This window comes from Polypterus senegalus, chromosome 6, assembly GCF_016835505.1.
Source record: "Polypterus senegalus isolate Bchr_013 chromosome 6, ASM1683550v1, whole genome shotgun sequence".
In the NCBI taxonomy this organism is placed as follows: domain Eukaryota; kingdom Metazoa; phylum Chordata; class Cladistia; order Polypteriformes; family Polypteridae; genus Polypterus; species Polypterus senegalus.
The window spans coordinates 64,808,484-64,826,814 of record NC_053159.1 but is presented as its reverse complement, the minus strand read 5'-3'; the positions used below and the strand labels follow the sequence as shown (position 1 = coordinate 64,826,814).

Genomic DNA, 18,331 nt, shown 5'->3' with positions numbered 1-18,331 from the left:
TTCCCTGCAACCCTGCTCATGAAGAAGCAGGTTTGGAAGTTGGATGGATGAATGGATGTTGGTGCCGTTTCAGTGTGTGTTTGCAAGGAAGAAAAGTTAACAAAGTTAGAGGTTATTTGGACGCTGAAAAGGAAAGGTTAAAGACAAAGCATTTCAGCTGTATGGTCTTCATAAGGTGTGCAACTGAAAAGGAAAATACAGGTACCATATATAGAAAGGAAAGGAAGAAACAAAACCAGGGCAGATGAAAGGAGGAAAGGTGAGAGTAGGTGTGAAAATGTTGCCTTTGAGGAGAAGATGAAGGAAGAGATTTAAAAAGTTAGTTGGTCTTTGAGACCTGAAGAAATATTTGATCCCATGGTGAGAATGAGCTTAGGTTCTTCTGTTTTTCTTTGAAAAGTATCTTTGAAGCCCTGTGAAAGAAAACAAACAAAGAGATCAGTGTGGCTATGATCAAGGGACGTGAAGTGTTCTATAATAGGATTTTAAAGTCTTTGATTATAACAGCTCAAACATTCTCCCTGAAACGGTCAGTTAGCCATCTCCCTGTTTCACTTATATATATAGCTGCACACTTCCTACAAGAAATGCAGTAAATAAGAATTTTAGACTGGTAAGATGCTAATTGTTAATACAAGATGGCTGGCAAACTGTTTTAGGGAGCATGTTCTAAAACCTATCTAGGCACCTTCTTCACCTTCAACCATGTATGTAATGCTGTGAGAAAACAAGTGAAACTGGTTTTGAGTCATCTGCTGGCAGTGCTGTAGGTCACAGAAGTCAAATAATACGGGAAGTAAGAGAGAAGCTGCGATTGTTTTCAAATTGTTTGGCTAGAATGGGTGTGTACAGTTTTAAATCTATTTAAGTTTTCTGTATCTTTTAAATTAGTAGAATGAAGCACAAATAGTAAAAAATACCTAGAGTCAGTAGACGTTCATAGACAATATAATAAGTTGAAAAACCATTGTGTAGGTCAGGTAGCAGATCCCAACTATGCACATAGATGTCACACACTAGATGTCTTCTTCTTAGATGCTGCTGTATAACCTTTGTGCTGTGATGATTGTTCAACGAGGTAGACTGTAATCAAGGATTACTTGAAACACTCTTAGTCCTGAATAATAGTTTGGACAAGAATTAATAAGAGGAAACATAACTCATAATTTTCTATCCTTTTCATAACCAAAAGAGTGAAAAAAACATGTTATCGCACATTTATAGGGTGTTCTGTGTTGTTTATTTTCTGGAATTTGTATATGAATTGTAGTGGAAAACCTTTGTTACATTTTTAGTCTGCTAATCGTTTCAGTTATACTGTCTTTTGTGTAAGTGTTCTAAGTATGTTGAGCTCATTCGGTATGCAGTCCCTCCAGCTAGCCCCTGACCATGGAATTAATCATCATGTATCTCTCTCTCTATGTAACCTAATACAGGATGATCTAATGACCCACATATGGATCTTCTGTAATAGATTAACATATTATCAGTTATATGCTGGTAATTATGCTTTTGTATATTAATACGTTATAAAGTCCATTGTCCATCCAAGGACTGGCAGCACACCAGTAATTGCGATGCCAGAAGCAAGAGGTATGTTGCAGACATCTTTGTTAAATACATTTCTTACATTTATATATTGCTGGAGCCTGAAGAACTTTTTTTGTATGACAGATGAAGTAGAACCAGGACCGAGATTTTTTTTTTCTCTATGAGTTTGTACACATCTATCTTCTATATTTGTATGTCCATCCATCCATCCATTATCCAACCCGCTATATCCTAACTACAGGGTCACGGGGGTCTGCTGGAGTCAAACCCAGCCAACACAGGGGCAAGGCAGGAAACAAACCCCGGGCAGGGTGCCAGCCCACCGCAGGGTTATATTTGTATGTTATGAATAAAATGTACTATTTAATTAACTACAGTGAACATGCTTGGGTTATTTTTGGAAGAATAGTCTAGTACTAAGTCTGAACCATAAAACAGAGAAAGTGACGGTATTTCACATGACATTTAACAGATTTAGGAACTATTTTCGCCACAAATTTGAAATTCATCTATTCCTTCAGCATAACTCTATCAGCCCTGCATTGTATGCAAGGCAAGAAATCCCATATTAAATGTGGCACACCTGAGTAAAATGTGAATGATTATGACTTCATCAGGAGAAGGCTCATTTCAGATGCATTAGAAAATTCAGCTAAAAAATCCATCTTATTCAACTAAATTGTCCAAAATAATATCAATCAGTCAAGATATGAAGGACCATAAAATACTACTCTCCCCTACACTATTCCGTAATTTATTCCTTATGTCTATGGTTCTTTGCATGAAGAAAAACTTTCTAACATGTGTTTTGTCTGCCCTTAACAAATGTCCACCTGTGCCTCCATGCTCTTTTTGCAGAATTTATTTTAAAGTAAAATTTGGGATAAACTGTACTAATTCCTTTCATAATTTTAAACATTTCAGTCATGTCATATTTGCTTAAACTGAAAAGGTTCAGCTCTTTCAATCTCTTCTCATACTTCACACCTCTTAGTCCCAAAGTTAGCCTAGTCGTTCTCCTCTGGACTTTGTCTAGTGATGCTATGTCTTTCTTGTAACATGAAGACCAAAACTGTGCACAGTACTCCAGGTGAGACCCCATTAATGTGTTACATAGTCTTGTAGAAGCACCAGTTTCAATAAATAAATTCACATGGGCTTCTTTGCATTTTTTGTGTTGGGCTGAGTTTGTTCCCCAAGCTGCTGCTCTTTTGAAAATGTTAATGGCTGTTGTTTTGCATTATGTGGACTTGGAATTACATATGTGCTGTGATTGTTTGCACTATCTGTGTTCTTCTATGCCCAGAAATAATTAGCAGGCAGTTTGTAATGACCCTTCAGGTGAATTTTAATGTTTTTGGGGTTTTTACTCTTAATCTCTACAGTTCAGTTTTTAAATATCTCTCTATTATAAAGAAAAATCCTGGGAGGGAAAGACTAAAGAGACGAGACGTGATCTTCGCATGAAGATCACGGAAGACACTTAAAAGACCCACAAGACGAAAGAGATTGGCCACAGAGCGTCTCACGGGGACCTTAAACATGAGACTTTGTGCCAAGAGACTGACCTAGGAACGTCTCGCGGGGACATAGAACATGAGGTTCTTGCAAGACACACCCTACTTACAACCAATATCAAACAAGACCACAGCCAGCAAAACACAAATGCCTAACTTGCTCCCCACTCTTAAAACAACGACAAGCGACAAACAATACATGCAGCTCGCCAGCAGCAGACACCCAGCTGATGATCCGACCACTTCTTCTTGCGTGTGTTCAGTCACCCAAACCCCTTCACAACGCAAGCGGCAGAGAAGCGAAGTGGCAAAAGGACAGCGGCTGTACAGGCTTTAAAATGATCGACGGGCAGCGCAACAACAGCAGAAAGACATCATATGATCCGATGGCTTCTCCTTAGCATGCGATCAGCCGCCCATCAACCCCCCACCACCCGACAAGGCAAGCAGCGTTATACGTCCTGCGAGAGAGATTTAACCACACCCGGGGCCAGAAATAAAGGACAAGTATTGTTTTTACACCGTCACACGAGACAAGGCAGTGAGACATCATTTAAAACAAGTCCATGGATATCTAACCTAGCAGTTGTTGGATTGCTGTTGGCAGACATGCTTTATGTGCTCCCAGCGATTAAAACAACGACAAGCGACAAGCAAAACACGCAGCTCGCCAGCAGCAGAAAGCCAGCAGATGATCCAACCGCTTCTCCTTAGTGTGCGTTCAGCCACACCCCCTTCACAACATGAGCAGCGTCCTGCAAAAAAGAGATGTAACCACACCCAGGGCCAGAAATAAAGGACAAGTATTGTTTTTACAAAAGTTTTAAAGTAAAATTGAAAATAATGCATATGTAACAACTCCCATGAAACTAACAATCTATTTAAATTGAATTTCCATGAAACTAACAATCTCTTTAAATTGTATATGTGGTAAGACAAGCGAAGCGAGTAGGGGGCGGAGCCCCTTAGTTATATAAAAAAAATACAGAGCCTTGTCATTTTTTACCACCAATGCTGATCTCTAAACACATCTTAGTGAGAGAAGGCTTGTATATAGAATTTTGCCACCTTTGCTAATGAAAAATCAGATAATTGATTCTACTAGGTGCTGAGACACATGATTGTGGACACCAAGCAACAGATTGGGGGTAAGGGGCCCTTTGGCTCAACTCATTGTTCTGAACCAACCTACCTATACCGAGGGAGCCACAAAAAACTAGTAAATACTGCCAAAGCTTAGGAATAGCTGAGACTTTAATAACCACTACACATACACAGCAAGCAGTCCATGAGCAGAAAGGAAGAGCAGGGAGATGGGGAATGGAGAGCCATAAAAAAACATATAAGATTATGAGTAGGGCTGGGTATTGGCACTGAGGTTCCAATTCAATTCGATTTGCTACTCGCATTGCAAGCATTTTCCACCATAGCAGTACGTTGTAAAAAAAAGCAATCTTTATTGCACTTGCCAATGCACAAAAGAAACGGTGCATGGGAGATGTTAGAAAGGTTTTTTGGAAAAATGTCCAGCATCTCAGCAGCTGTGCGGAATAGTAAAGGCAGTGAGGTTGCTGTCGGTGTGACTGGCATGCAGCACATTTGTCTGTCATTTTTAATGTAATGACATGTGATTGTCATATAGGAATCATCTACCCTGGATGTCCAAGTTAGGGCTGTTCTCTCTGCTGATATGAGAGATGTGGAGATACTTTGCTCATGATCTTCATAAAGCCCATCTACAATGACTTACAGTAACATATTAACTTTGTATATACTGTAGTATCCAAAACCTGTATCATTTGTTGAAAGCCCTCTTTTATCAACAACAGTGTAGGGTCTCATATCTTTACAGATAAAAACTGCTACAGATTGTTATTTTTATGCATGAGGCAAATTAAGCTTGGAGTTAAATGTAGATTTTAGTACTTTCATAATCTTCAGTGTAGATTGTTTAGGCTCTACTCATTTGGATGTCAACTGAGTCGATATTTCTGGGTGACGATTGGATAAGTGATTTCTCAAATTTGTTGTATTACCACAATACTTAACTTCTGAGTTGCACAACTTAAAGATAGCTTTGCTTTTATCCAGCTATGCTTTACCGACGCACTCTTTGTATCTGTAGTAAGACCAAAAATCTGATTTATGAGTCGAAGACGGTGATTTCAGGTAAAGAGGATATATGACAGTTGTTTTCATCAAAATGTTGACACTTGAGAAATACAGTACACTCAGTCATCATTTTCTGTCCATAATTTAAAGTTTTTGTTGTTCAGCATATTTTAAATTCCGGCATTTGAATTATGCCTTGATAATCACCTCTGTCTGATACATCTGTCTTGCGGCCTAGAGTTCCAGTGAACAGAAACTTTTAAAGTTGTGCAGAGTTCTTTTTACACCATGTACATTAAGAACCATCACCTTCATATGTTCACTAATACTGCCATTAGAATTTCTCACTAAAATCTGCTGTCACAGTCAATTTACAAGGAATTTTCACTATTATCATACAATAAACCAATTTCTTCATCACATGCCTTGCATTCTGATGCCAAAAATGCTGTGTCAACGGCCTCCCTCTGTCACTAGCTGCTATTTACTGGAGACGCATTAACTCTGGCATAACGGTGCACGTATGTCTAGCATTAGGCAAGATAATGGTAAAGGGTTTTAAGAGGACTCACTCTACAAGTCTAGTGACAGGAATGTTTATTTGAAAAACAAATAAATATTTATTCATAATGTAATGGAAGGTACGGACAGACTGGCTTCTAGACAAGGAAATGTGGTGGCTCCTTGTCAGGCCGGAAGGCCCATATGATGGAAGTCCTGACCAGGATGGCTAAATTTCCCTTTTCTGGGTAGGACAACAAATTGAAAGAATGGCTGACTATCAGTTCTATATACTCCCCCAATTCACAAGGCGTCAGCATCCATTCCCTAGATCAACGATCTGTATGTAAACACCAGCACGACAGCCATGGAATATTAGTCCCACTAGGCTACACTACTGGGTGTTGTGGTTGCCGCCTCAGGGAGCATCCAAGAATGGATGTCCTTATCCTGAGGGGGCTCCGCTTGATCCGAAAGTGTTTCCTTGATGCAATGTCGTGGTGCCATTAGTGCCAAGTCTGGCATAAAAGGAGTGACCTCACCTTGAGTCTGGAGAGAAGGTAGACAACGCTTGCCTGAGAAGGATTAGAAGAGAATGGAAAGAAAAAATAACATTGTACTGTGGATTGTGGATGAAGCCTGTGCAAGGTACTTATTATAAAATAAACAGCTGTTTGAACCCAGGATTGTTGTTAGTTGGGTTGTATCCTGGATATGGGGTTCTAAGACACCTCCTATAAGCCAAAACATATTCTGATCAATTCTGGAGCTGCCGAAGCCCAGATTACTCTGTGCATAAGTCGGGTTGTGACAAAACCTCAAAATATTTTTAGTACTTTATTATTGGATTTCAGTTAGTCTTTTTCACTACTTTAATAGCTTTTTTTATCTCAGTTTGGTTTATTAATTTTTTTATTAATAGTTTTCATCTACCTTTTAGTTTTTGTTTACAATAATAACCTTGCACCGTGCCCAGTATTCCCACTTTTAGTTTAATCACTAACATAAGGCAAAAGAGCTGGGGCCTCATGTATAAACGGTGCGTATGCACAGAAATGTTGCGTAAGAACTTTTCCACGTTCAAATCGCAATGTATAAAACCTACACTTGGCGTAAAGCCACGCACTTTTCCACGGTACCTCATGCCTTGTGGTACGCAAGTTCTCAGCTCGGTTTTGCAAACTGGCGGCACCCAGCGTCAAAGCAATGGTACTGTTCTTGTGTGATTACTCATTATTTTCATGACGCGGCTTTATAAATACACAGAAACTAACCGCATATTGTTTATTAGTGTAATGCATCTGATTGTAATTAACTCGTAACAATATAATGGTTCAGGGAACAGCCATAGTATTCCAAATACCATAACTGCTTTAGCGTTGTTACTCTCACTTCTTCTTCTTCTTCTTCTTCTTCTTCTTCTTCTTTCAGCTCCTCCCTTTAGGAGTTGCCACAGCAGATCATCTCTTTCCATATTACTCTCACTGCACGACTCGGAGTATTTATATCACTGTATCTGAGTGTGAATCACAGCAGCAGCTGATCGGAAAGAGAATTATCGGTATGCAGCTTTAAGGATACGCTGTCTCAGCCACTGCAAAACGTTTCAAAGCCTTTCCTGTACAGACCTCGCGTTCAGAAACAGTTTCATCCCAAGAACTTTAAATGCACTCAATCAATTGCACCTTGTAGAACTGTTTGTACTTATAAGTACAATCACCCCACTGTAAACTTGCACTACAGTTATAATATCTCACAACCTGAGCCACTTTATAAAGTGCGTATTTACATATGATGACGATATCATTTTTAAGGTGAAATGCAGCAAAATATGTTTGTTAAATTATACACATAAAACTTTAACTTCATTTAAATAATCTATATTCTTCACTGGGAGTGTCGTGAAGGATAGAATAATTAAACATGTACTACGAAGATATTTCAATGTTCTTTAAACGTTTTGAAGAATCGGCGCTAAGCTTACAGATGGCTTAACGTCTATTACAGAGCTGATTGTATTGCGATCGGTTACTTGGGGAAAGAAAAGCAAGGACTGCAGTGACGGCTACGCCAATATATATTGAATATAAAACAGAAAGAGAAAATAACGACACAGCTAAAAACGCAGCGAAAATTTCGACAATAAATTATTTCATCGCGGTGAAACACATGTTTAATAACGTGCTTTAACTCCTATCATCATGAAAATTACATCACGTATACATCTCAGTATTTTAGTTATTCAGAGAGCTGTAATATCACGAATGTAATGGACTCTGTGTCCAGTTGGAGGAAGAGAGCCAGTTTAAGAAGCAAGTAGTGATTCACACACACACAGCACATACGAGTAGAAGATCAAATACAAAACAAAGCATTTAACGTGCTACTTTAATTACGATGTGATTTGAGAAACTGGTTAATTAAACGATTTTAAAATGAAGTTTATGATGTTCTACTAAATGACAAAATAAACTACGTGATTAAAGTGGAAATGTCGAGATTGAAGTTGACATCTCGTGCTTTTTCCCCACCGTGTGCCTTTTTTCTCTGTACCCTAATAAACTTTCATATGACACTCAGACAGTGGGCTACAACTCGGCTTTTCACGGCGACTTTGATATGTGACTTCTTTTTATTTCCGGCACTGTGCGATTTTGTGAATGTGAGCTTTCAAGTTTCTCCAACACGCTATGTCACTCGATCAACTTCATTTTGTTGATTATACCACGGTTTATTTGAACAAATAGTATGTTTTTCCTTTGCCTCCACTTGGTATTCGCTGAAATTCTTATGTTTTCCCATTGTCTTTTCACAGAAGGCTGCGCTTAAGGGCGATTTATATTGATTTGCATATTCAAATACGCGTATTTCTGGGATGATTTGGGACGTTACATAATGCGCGTGCACGAGAGTTAGTTTTCACGCTGATCGGGATTTATGTAACGGAAGAACGTGGAAGTTGGAGTACGCACAGATTCCTGCATCTGGATTTTTCTGTGCGTAAGCACATTTCGGCTTTTGTGCTTACGCCATGTTATAGTGCGAGTTCTACGCACGGCGTTATACATGAGGCCCCTGGTGATGGACTTCCAGCGTGCCAAGGAGTCTCTGAGACCAGTCACATAGAGTTGGTAGAGAGCTACAAGTACCTGTGGGTTCACATAAACAACAAGCTGAACTGGTCTGACAACACTGTGGCACTGTACAAGAAGGGCCAGAGCAGACTGACTTCCTACGGAGATTCAGGTCTTTTGATGTATGCAGCAGGCTACTAGAAATGTTCTATCAGTCCACCATAGCCAGTGTGTTGTTCTTTGCTGCAGTCTCCAGGGAAGCACCTTGAGCTCAAAAGAATCACAATACCTGAACAGAGCTGTCATGAAAGCCTGCTCCATCACAGGACGAACCCTGGACACATTAAAAAAGCTATTGTGGAAAATTAAATGGTGGTAAAATTGGATGCCATCATGAAAAATTCCCTCCATCCCTTCCAAGAGGCATTTTCTTGAAGCTCTTTTATCCACAGGCTCATTCCACCACAGTGTGTTAAGAAGCACTTCCGGGGGCCTTTTCTGCCCACTGCTATCAGCCAATTCAATGCTTCATCCTGATGTATATGTTAAGTTAATTTTGAAATAGTTATTTATTTATTTATTTATTAAATGATTGATTGATTGGCTGTTTTATCTGTCCTGTGAGTCTATATATTTCTTTTTTTATGTTTCTGCTGTTGTATGCATCTGAATTTCTCCATGGGATTCATAAAGCGCATCAAATCTAATCTAATTTCATGTGGTACTTTATCAAAAGCCTTCTGAAAATCAAGATAAATAATATTATATACTGCTCTTTTTTATGCTTTTGTTGCTTCCTCACAGAATTCCAGCACACTGTATTAGTAAAACACAATGTTCCTGTCTCAACTCATTTTAACTATTTGCTGATACACCTGCTCTAGACATGCGCTAATCGATCTTTTCCTTAATAATTATTGCCATTAATTTACTTGTGCTGCACATTAAGATTATTAACTTATAGTTACTTGGACCAGAAGACTTACTCTTTTATATATCAAGATAATATTTGCCAGCTTTCAGTCTTTTGGAATTTCCCCAGTGGGCAGAGATTTTGCAAAATAGCTGCCAAAGGTTATATACAGTATAAATCTTCCTTAAGTACTCAAGGATAAAGGTGATCTGGTCCTTGTGATTTGTTATATTTCTGCCTTTTTATTTAAATGTAAGCAATACTTCTTTCTCTCTCTACAATTTCCAAATCACCAAGTACCCCCCTTAGTAGTCCCTGTTAATTTTAGGAAGTTATTGACTTCTTTACATGTGTAAACTTCAAAAAATACAAGTTTAAAGTCTTTGCTGTTTCTCTCTCTATTAGTGCCATCTCAGAGACTGAAGCTGGCTAAACGCATGACATATCTCCATCTGTCTCTCTCTGTTTTTAACAGTTGTTCTCTGTTAAGTTCTGTCCATTGTCTTATATTTCTCATCTATGATGTGTTTCTCCATCCTCTTGACCATTTTTTTCAGTCTCCTTCTATAATGTAATGTAATATCTTGCACTTTTGTGTTTTTTATGTGTATTTTATACTTTCTACTTTCAGGGTATGACCCAATTTATGTAGAACCACTTCCTCTGTCCACGATATATGCAGAATGAACCAGTAAATCCACATCCTGAATTAATTTATCCTGCTTAAGGTGTATCACAACAACTTACAATGAGTAATTCTGATAAAAATTTAGCTTTTACAGTATGCTAAATACAACTTATAATATTTAATCTGTGTGTTTTATTTTGCAGTGTTTTTATTTTATGATTATTTGGATATGACTCTTAACCTGTGTGCCCAAAGCCAATATGGGAAAGATCAAATTGTATGTATTGTGTACTGAAAATGTTCTGTAACCTGAACAGATGGCACATACAAATAAGCTCATTACAAGTGCTTCATATGTTTTTTTGAGAGTTAAAACAAGTGAAATTGTGTTTTCAAAGAGTGCTGACTTTGAGACTAGGTAAGCATTCTGGTGAATATGCAAATATAAAAGAAAACACAAGAAGAGTGACACACATGCATGTCAGAAGGTCACCTTCCAGGCTTCCAGTAATTAGTACCACCCTGGGAGGAGACAGGGTGCTGCCACTAACAGACTTGTCTCCTTCTTTCCTCACTGTCTTGAAAAACTGCCCCTTGAGGGTGCCAGAAAGAAAGAAGCCCTTCCCCTTCTGGTCCGCACAATATAAATTCACAGTGACAACGGAGGATGGTGTTGCCTTCTGATGTGGATCTGGTTTCTATGCTGATTCAAGCTTCAAACTGATACTGCAACATCTGAGTAAGAGGACTATTTTCTTTTTAAAATGGCACATTGAAGTGTTTAAATTGTGTTGACATCTTTACAATTTTTGTCCTAAATAAACGGGGTCTGTTGCCCAGGTGGTATCCCAAGGTTCTCATCTTGTCTTGTACAATCATTTTGCCCCACTACAAGAGGTATCATTACAATTAGAATATATATGTTTAAACTTGGATAAACGTGGATAAGTGTATACTGTATATGCTTGTAAGAATATGTGAAATGGAAGCTTTGGACTTTAACATGTTTCATATTTAACTAAAAATAACTACAAATAAGCCAGACCATGGGAACTTACCATTTGGCCGATTTATTGGCTGATACAATATCTTATACAAAGCATCCATGATATCATAGAAATTCAAAGGATTTTAAAAAGCATTTTTAGAGAGACATCATAACTGCCAGAGAAAACAACTCTGTTTTGTCATCTGCTGTCCCAACACTTGCAACCATCATGCCTAATTTAAGAAGAAAAACACTGCAACAACTAAAGCCACCACCTGATATGAAGCTTGGTATGAGACCCTAATTTGAATTTTTCAGGTTGTATGTTTTCACATCTAACATTTATGCCTGTTTTTCTGCAAATTAACATAATTAACAATTGAAATAAAGTTTGGTCATTACCTTCCTGAAGTTATCTTGTTGTTTACTGACACTTGATTAATGAGAGATAATATAAAGTTGTGTTTGTTCAAGTTTCTTTCAGAAGTAGCAATTTGAGTACAGCCTTCCATGACTTGGCAAGGGAAGGTTTTTAAGTAAACCATTGCCTTCTGTTAGATTGTGCAGCCCTTTCAATTGTAGATATCTGGGTGCAAAAAACCTTACAGGAGCAGTCCTTATGGCAGCTCTTGGCTTTTGCTAAGATATCTTGAAGTGAAGCCCTTTCTAGAAAAGTATTCTGAAGACGGATCAACACTTCCATGAGTCCTGGCAGACGTAGCTTGTAAGTGAAGTCCCTGGTAACATATTGAAGTTGAGGTAGCTAGCCTTAGCCAATGTTAGGTATTCTTGCTTTGTATCTGAGATTATTATTTATTTATTTACTAGGGGGCTTCGCCCCCTGCACGCTTCGCTCGCCCAACCCCTGGCCTGTACTACGCACCAGCCACTTTGCATCTCTGACGATTGCGTATGAGGATTTTACTTTCACCAAACAACAAATCGTTTCATTCTTGCACATACACCTCTTCTTTGGGAAGAAACACTACTTTTCCATGATGGCAATAAGAATTAGATGATCTACAAGTCTCCAACTTAAAGTTTAAAGCCGAACAATAACTACATATTTCTGTCATATCACCTATGTCCATATATTCTATCTCTTTTCGCTGTTCCATTATTTCACGCATAATAATTTCCGTTTGTAAGCGGTAATGCAATCTTTACCATCAGTTTTTTGAGACTTTTGAATTTTAGTACTTTCTCTAACCTACTCTGCACATGTATCACGCCAATGTTTTTGAACCTTTTACGATGTTCTACTTTGTCTTCTACTCTTTGTTTTTTATTTCCGACCCTGCTTGGAGCTGAGAGTGCAGGAACTATGTCTGATAATAGCATTCACACGAATGAGAAGTGATTGGACTGTGGGCCTGGTTGTAAATGTTTGAGAGGAGGGTGGGACTTGTCAAAATCTCTTGGCAGAAAGTCTTGTCTTGCAGGACCTGAAAGTATCTCTCATGGAAGTTGAAATTATCTCAGAGAAAGTCTTGTCTCAGGATTTCCTTTTATGATAGATTTATTTATTTATTTATCAGATACCTTCATGCAAAGCAACTTACGAAGCCAAGTTATAATACATACAAGAATCTGTGCTGATTGAATGTGGAATAAACAAGTATTGCAGGACATATGTGTGAATCAAGGCTAACTGTTTAGACATTTCTACCAATATAAAAGAAACTTAAGAGATTAAAATACCTTGTTTGAACACTTTTTCAGAATAAAACATAACCATAAAGAATTGTTGACCAAATATGACAGGATTATAAAGTTTCAATTTTAGATTCACTTATCTATTATAAGTTGGGTTTCTAATTTTTATAAACGCTGAACATGTTTGTTCTATTCTAGTGTCAAAATGGTCATTAACCAACCTTCCCAGATATTTGGATTTGATAACTTGTTTGATTAGAGTGTTGTCCCTTCTAATATCATTGTAAATACCATTTTGACTTAAAACCACGATCCCTGTTTTCCTCATATTTGAATTTGACCCATTTGAGTACTTGAATCTGTCATTGTGTCCAGCAGATTTTGTTGCTCTTCCCTAGTACTGGCTAACAGTGCAGTATCATCTGCAAATCTTATGTTGTATAGAAGTAAACCATTTCTTTGTATTCCTTCCGTTCTCCCAATATTGATTCTAGTATAATCTTCTCTGAATAAATGTTAAACAGAAGTTATGACAATATGCATCTTTTGCCATGTTCCTGTTTTTATTTCGACTTTAGGCATTTTTTTCATTCTACACTCTTACCACTTCTGTTTACTCCCAAAATAAGTTTCTGGTAATTCAAATATCTTTGCTGTCCAAACCTATTTGGTGTAAAATATTCCTAAGATGATAATGGTCTAGAATGTTAGATGCCTGTTTCACTGGTATTTCATTGTATATTCTAGCTCATCTTTATTGTTCCCAATACTCCTGACTTCCTCTTTGACTGCGCTTTTAGTATTAAAATATTAAACAAATCTCTTTGGGTCATCTTTCGTCTTTTCTGCAATATTTCTTTCCAAATGCCTTTTAGCCTTCTTAATATCCTTTTAAATTGTTGCTCTGATGCTCTCATATGCCCTAAGGTTAACAATGGAGTAATTAGTCTTATATGTCTTAAACAGCTGTTTTTTTTTCTTTGTTACTTCCTTATTAGCTCCTTATTTATCCATCACAGAGATCTCTTTAATTTCCCACTGCTCCTAAATTTTGGGATGTACTTGTCCTGCATTACATATAAAACACTTTTAAACCTGTTCCACATCTTCTTGACTGTGTCCACACTTATAGGTTTATCCAAATTTATCTTACTTAGGCTCTGCCACATCGTCTAAAAATTTACTCTACTAAAATTAAATTTAACTGCTTAATTTTTGCATATGCACTTTGCCCAAACCATGTCAAATATTACTAGATCTATCCTTTAAACAATATCCTGATTATTTCTCCTAATTATCCTAATCAAGACAGGCATCCCCCCAGGTTCGTGCTTTACATACTGTGTTAAAAACAGTCCTCGATTGCCTCCAAAAATACTGCTTATTGTATTCTGATATTTGCAAAGCTAGATCAGTTAATTATGGGTAATAAAAGTCCCCCAAGACTATAATATGCCCACCTGAACTTGCCTTTTTTTACTGTTGTTAAAAAGATGCATATTGAAAGTATTGTTTGCATTAGAGTATCTATAACATATTCCTAATATGAGGCCTGAATTCCTTAATGCTATCTAGTCAAATCCAGATATCGTCACTAAGCTTTTTCCATCATCTAACTGAAGATTTAGATTCATATTCTGGTTTACATAAATAGCAAATCCCCTACCTGTTCGGTTTTGCCTATGTTTCCTAAAAAATGTATAATTGTCTATATTATTCCCCTACCCATTTATGTTATTTAGTCAGGTTTCTTTTATTTCTGTTATATCACAGTTATGTGCAGTTACATATAATTTTAACTTATTTTATTCTTAACACTCCCAGCATTAAGGAAAGTATTTATTTAAAGTAATACTTATTTTACTTTGGCTTTTTAACATTGTACATTGTACAGTATATTTCTATTTACACTACTGTCAGTCCCTTTATGTGAAATTCTAAATTTGACCTGTCCTAAACTGCCTGTCCCAGACATTCTCTACTAGTTAGTGAGGTCTCCTGCCTACAGTATGCACCTGGAAGGCAACAGATCATAACAGACTCTGTGTTTTCAATCCCCCTAATGTCTGAGTAAGCCACTATTATTAATTTAGCATTTTCTGGGTACTGGTTTTGAGAAAACCTGTTGTGGCTGCTGATTCCTACCTGTTACCTCAGAGTTATGAGAACCACCATTGAGCTGTGCAACATCGTGAAAATGGTTGGAAACCTCAAACTGTGGGGTTGATGGCCATGGACAGTGTGTACATCTTGCCTGATTTTACCTCTCTGATCTGGAAATCATCTTCAGTATGAATATAATTTGACAGCAACATCTCCAGAACAGATGAGACTCATTCTCTCTCTTTCAATACTGTATGTATTGTAATAACATACAACAGAAGAAACTGAAACTGTAATATAAAATACTTGCCAAATAATTGCCTACACCTGCTTATTATAACCTAGGTTATCTGAGATCTCCAGGACTCTAAACAAATCCCAATCATATTATGTGATATCATCTTCTGTTAAATTCTGCTCCATACTTGTAATTTTTTTATTTTTATACTGTATTGAGGATTTGTTCTGTTCTGTGTATTGTATTGTATTGACCCCCTTCTTTCTGACCCCCACTGCATGTCCAACCTACCTGGAAAGGGGTCTCTTTTTGAACTGCCTTTCCGAAGGTTTCTTCCATTTTTTTTCTTCCTTACAAGGGTTTTTTTTTGGAGTTTTTCCTTGTCTACTTAGAGAGTCAAGGTTGGGGGGCTGGGCTGTCAAGAGGCAGGGCTTTAACTTCTTGTGTGATTTTAGGCTATACAAAAATAAATTGTATTGTATCTGAAGTGAATGATAATTCTCCAACATGCTCTGATTCTGTTGACCTCTCACCCTAAACAATGTGGGTCTATTAGGTGCCATTGAAAAAATCATTAAAATTTATCCTGGAGACCTGCAGTTTTCCTCTTGCATTCTTCAAGTATTATTCATACATATAAATTGCTTAGAATTAGGTTTGAAAATAGTAAGGATATTATGTTTTGTTATTTGTTAAGAACTGACTAAATGAGACAAATCTTACTTTTAATGTACTGCCTACAGATTATTTGGGTCATTTGACAGTTTTGCACTGTATATTTTTGTTATCTGTACTTTTTCATAATCTTTCTAGAATCACTCTAGGCCAGAATAACTCTTGATTTATAATATATTGTAATCACGTACATTTAATACTAACTACACTTCAAGCTTTTTGTGTGATACTGTTTTTGTTATTTTTGCTTACAAAGTGCTTTTTGGTAATGCTTTCTGTAAAAGGTGCCAGATGACATTTCAGATTACATGTTATTTATTCTTTTACATTTATTCTTCCATTCTGTTCTCATATGTGAAAAATTGTTTCTAGTACCAGTATGATCCATTTATGATCTGAAACATTATATTTCATTTTGTAGTCTACTGACAATTCTGGCCCTTAATATGCTCCGCAGGGTTCAAATGCCTGCCAAGCTATCAGTCTAAGACTACAAGTAGCCTATCAGATGTCAATATAAACTCTGTTATAATAAAGACATATATGTAATTTCATTAACAGACTTGTTTCTCTTCACTTGAAATTCAAGCAGCCACTGTCCTCATATGTAGGTTCTGTTCTGAGACAATTTGGAGTTAAGTGACTCATCTGAAAAGGGCCAAGGTTTGCCTACTGCAGAACAATCAGGCCACAGCTGTAAATGCAACAGGGAGGGCACTTCCTCAAAAAAGCAGCCCATCTGCGTTGCTATGGTGACAGAACTGTAAAGAGTCTGGACTCTTACAGTGGGCAGCCAATGAGAGGGAGGAATTCAAACAGGCACGTTTGCATAACAAGCTTATTATAAGGGCAGCCATCATTGCATCACCAATATACACGTGCATGTCTAGACAAGACTTGTTTATTTACTCTTGGGTGGGGCAAAGGGGTTTCTCTAGACCAGATATGTACAGAATTACTCACTAATATGTACAAACATACATGATCTGATTTGCCAAGATACTATGAAGCAGGAATCATGAGAAACTAACAGGTGATTTTTCATTTCAGTATCCAGAAGGAACATACAGTTTGTACAGCACACACTATCACAGAAAAATAATTATAATTCCACCCATTAGTATTATCCTCCCAGAAATTATAACCCAAGTATCTCTCAAGACACTTAATTTATGAATTGCTACCAAGTGTGCAGCCTCAGTGTGCAGCCTCCTTCATGCTGCTCGCAATTCCTATGCTAAAGGGGAAATCATTGTCCAACTTTGAAGGGTATCATTATACTGGTCTTGTTAAAAGCCTACAGTACTGTCCATACACTTAAGCTCCATCTTTTCTGGTCCCAACTCACATGTTATAGATTTATTAGTAATATCACTTGTATCGATTACAGTGAAATTCTTTGTAAGTCCTACCAACATGCAACACTTGGTTCAGTGTGAGGGAATGCTAAAAAAAAACAGTAGTGTGCCCTGCAAAGGACTGTTGACCTGTCTTCCTTCTGACTTTTACCCTACGTTGTGGGGATAGGATTCTCTTCCTAAATCCCTTAATTGGAATGAGCAGATCTGAGAAAGGACACATATGCTTTTAAAATAAAATTTTAATGAGCCCATTATTTGCATTATAGGAGGCAGCAGTCCAACTTAGTGCTTAAGTGAAATGGCTTTGACTTTCAGATATTTGAATCTCTGGTACACTTCACTACATCATTGTCTAAGAGGTTCTTTTAAGTGTATATAAGCAGACTTCACTCTTTAAAATCTGAAATGTGAATGTACATTTACATATGCCAGAATACCATTTAGAGAGAGCCAAAAGCACTCTCACTGTCCCAGCACACTGAATGCAAACTTAACACTATTATGCTGTTCCAGACTGAGGTGCTATCTTTGATGTAATTTCTTAAGCTACAAATTCTGTCCCCAACCAATACTACAAAAGGAAGACAAATAAAATAACAAAAGATTTGTGTTTTGATACCTCATTTCGTCTCTTCCTCATTTTGAGCATTTTTGCTTCTTTTAACCTCTGATGTTTTTTCTTTCTCTTAGTTTTGAGGGGGTCTTGTTGAGTAAAGAAGCCCTCAAGAGCCCTGAGTGGCGGAGGATCCACTTCCAAACTGTCATCTTCTTCATCTAAAAACAAAATGCAATTTGATTCTAGTTTGAACATTTCTTTGTATTTATAGACAGCCTAAGAATACACAACTAAAAAAATAGAGGTAACCCAGATGACATATAAATAACAGAGTCCAAACTGCTTCTTTAAAGATTTCATTTGAAGCCACCCCTTTGCCAGAGTACACTTTAGCAATACTTTAAAAGTGCATGTTCTGGATAGGTACAGATTTTACTGAAACATTTAACTTTCTACTA

The 18,331-nt window shown here is 37.3% G+C and overlaps 1 protein-coding gene across 5 annotated transcripts in view; it reads right to left on the bottom strand.

The window, feature by feature from the left end:
- The window catches only part of chd5 (chromodomain helicase DNA binding protein 5), a 92,705-nt gene that overhangs the window by 62,172 nt on the left and 12,202 nt on the right, over positions 1 to 18,331 (bottom strand). For all 5 annotated transcript variants that reach the window (XM_039756170.1, XM_039756166.1, XM_039756165.1 and 2 more), the window contains exon 2: positions 17,937 to 18,091. In XM_039756170.1, the coding sequence (XP_039612104.1) occupies positions 17,937 to 18,091 (155 nt within the window). The remainder of the gene's footprint in view (positions 1 to 17,936; positions 18,092 to 18,331) is intronic.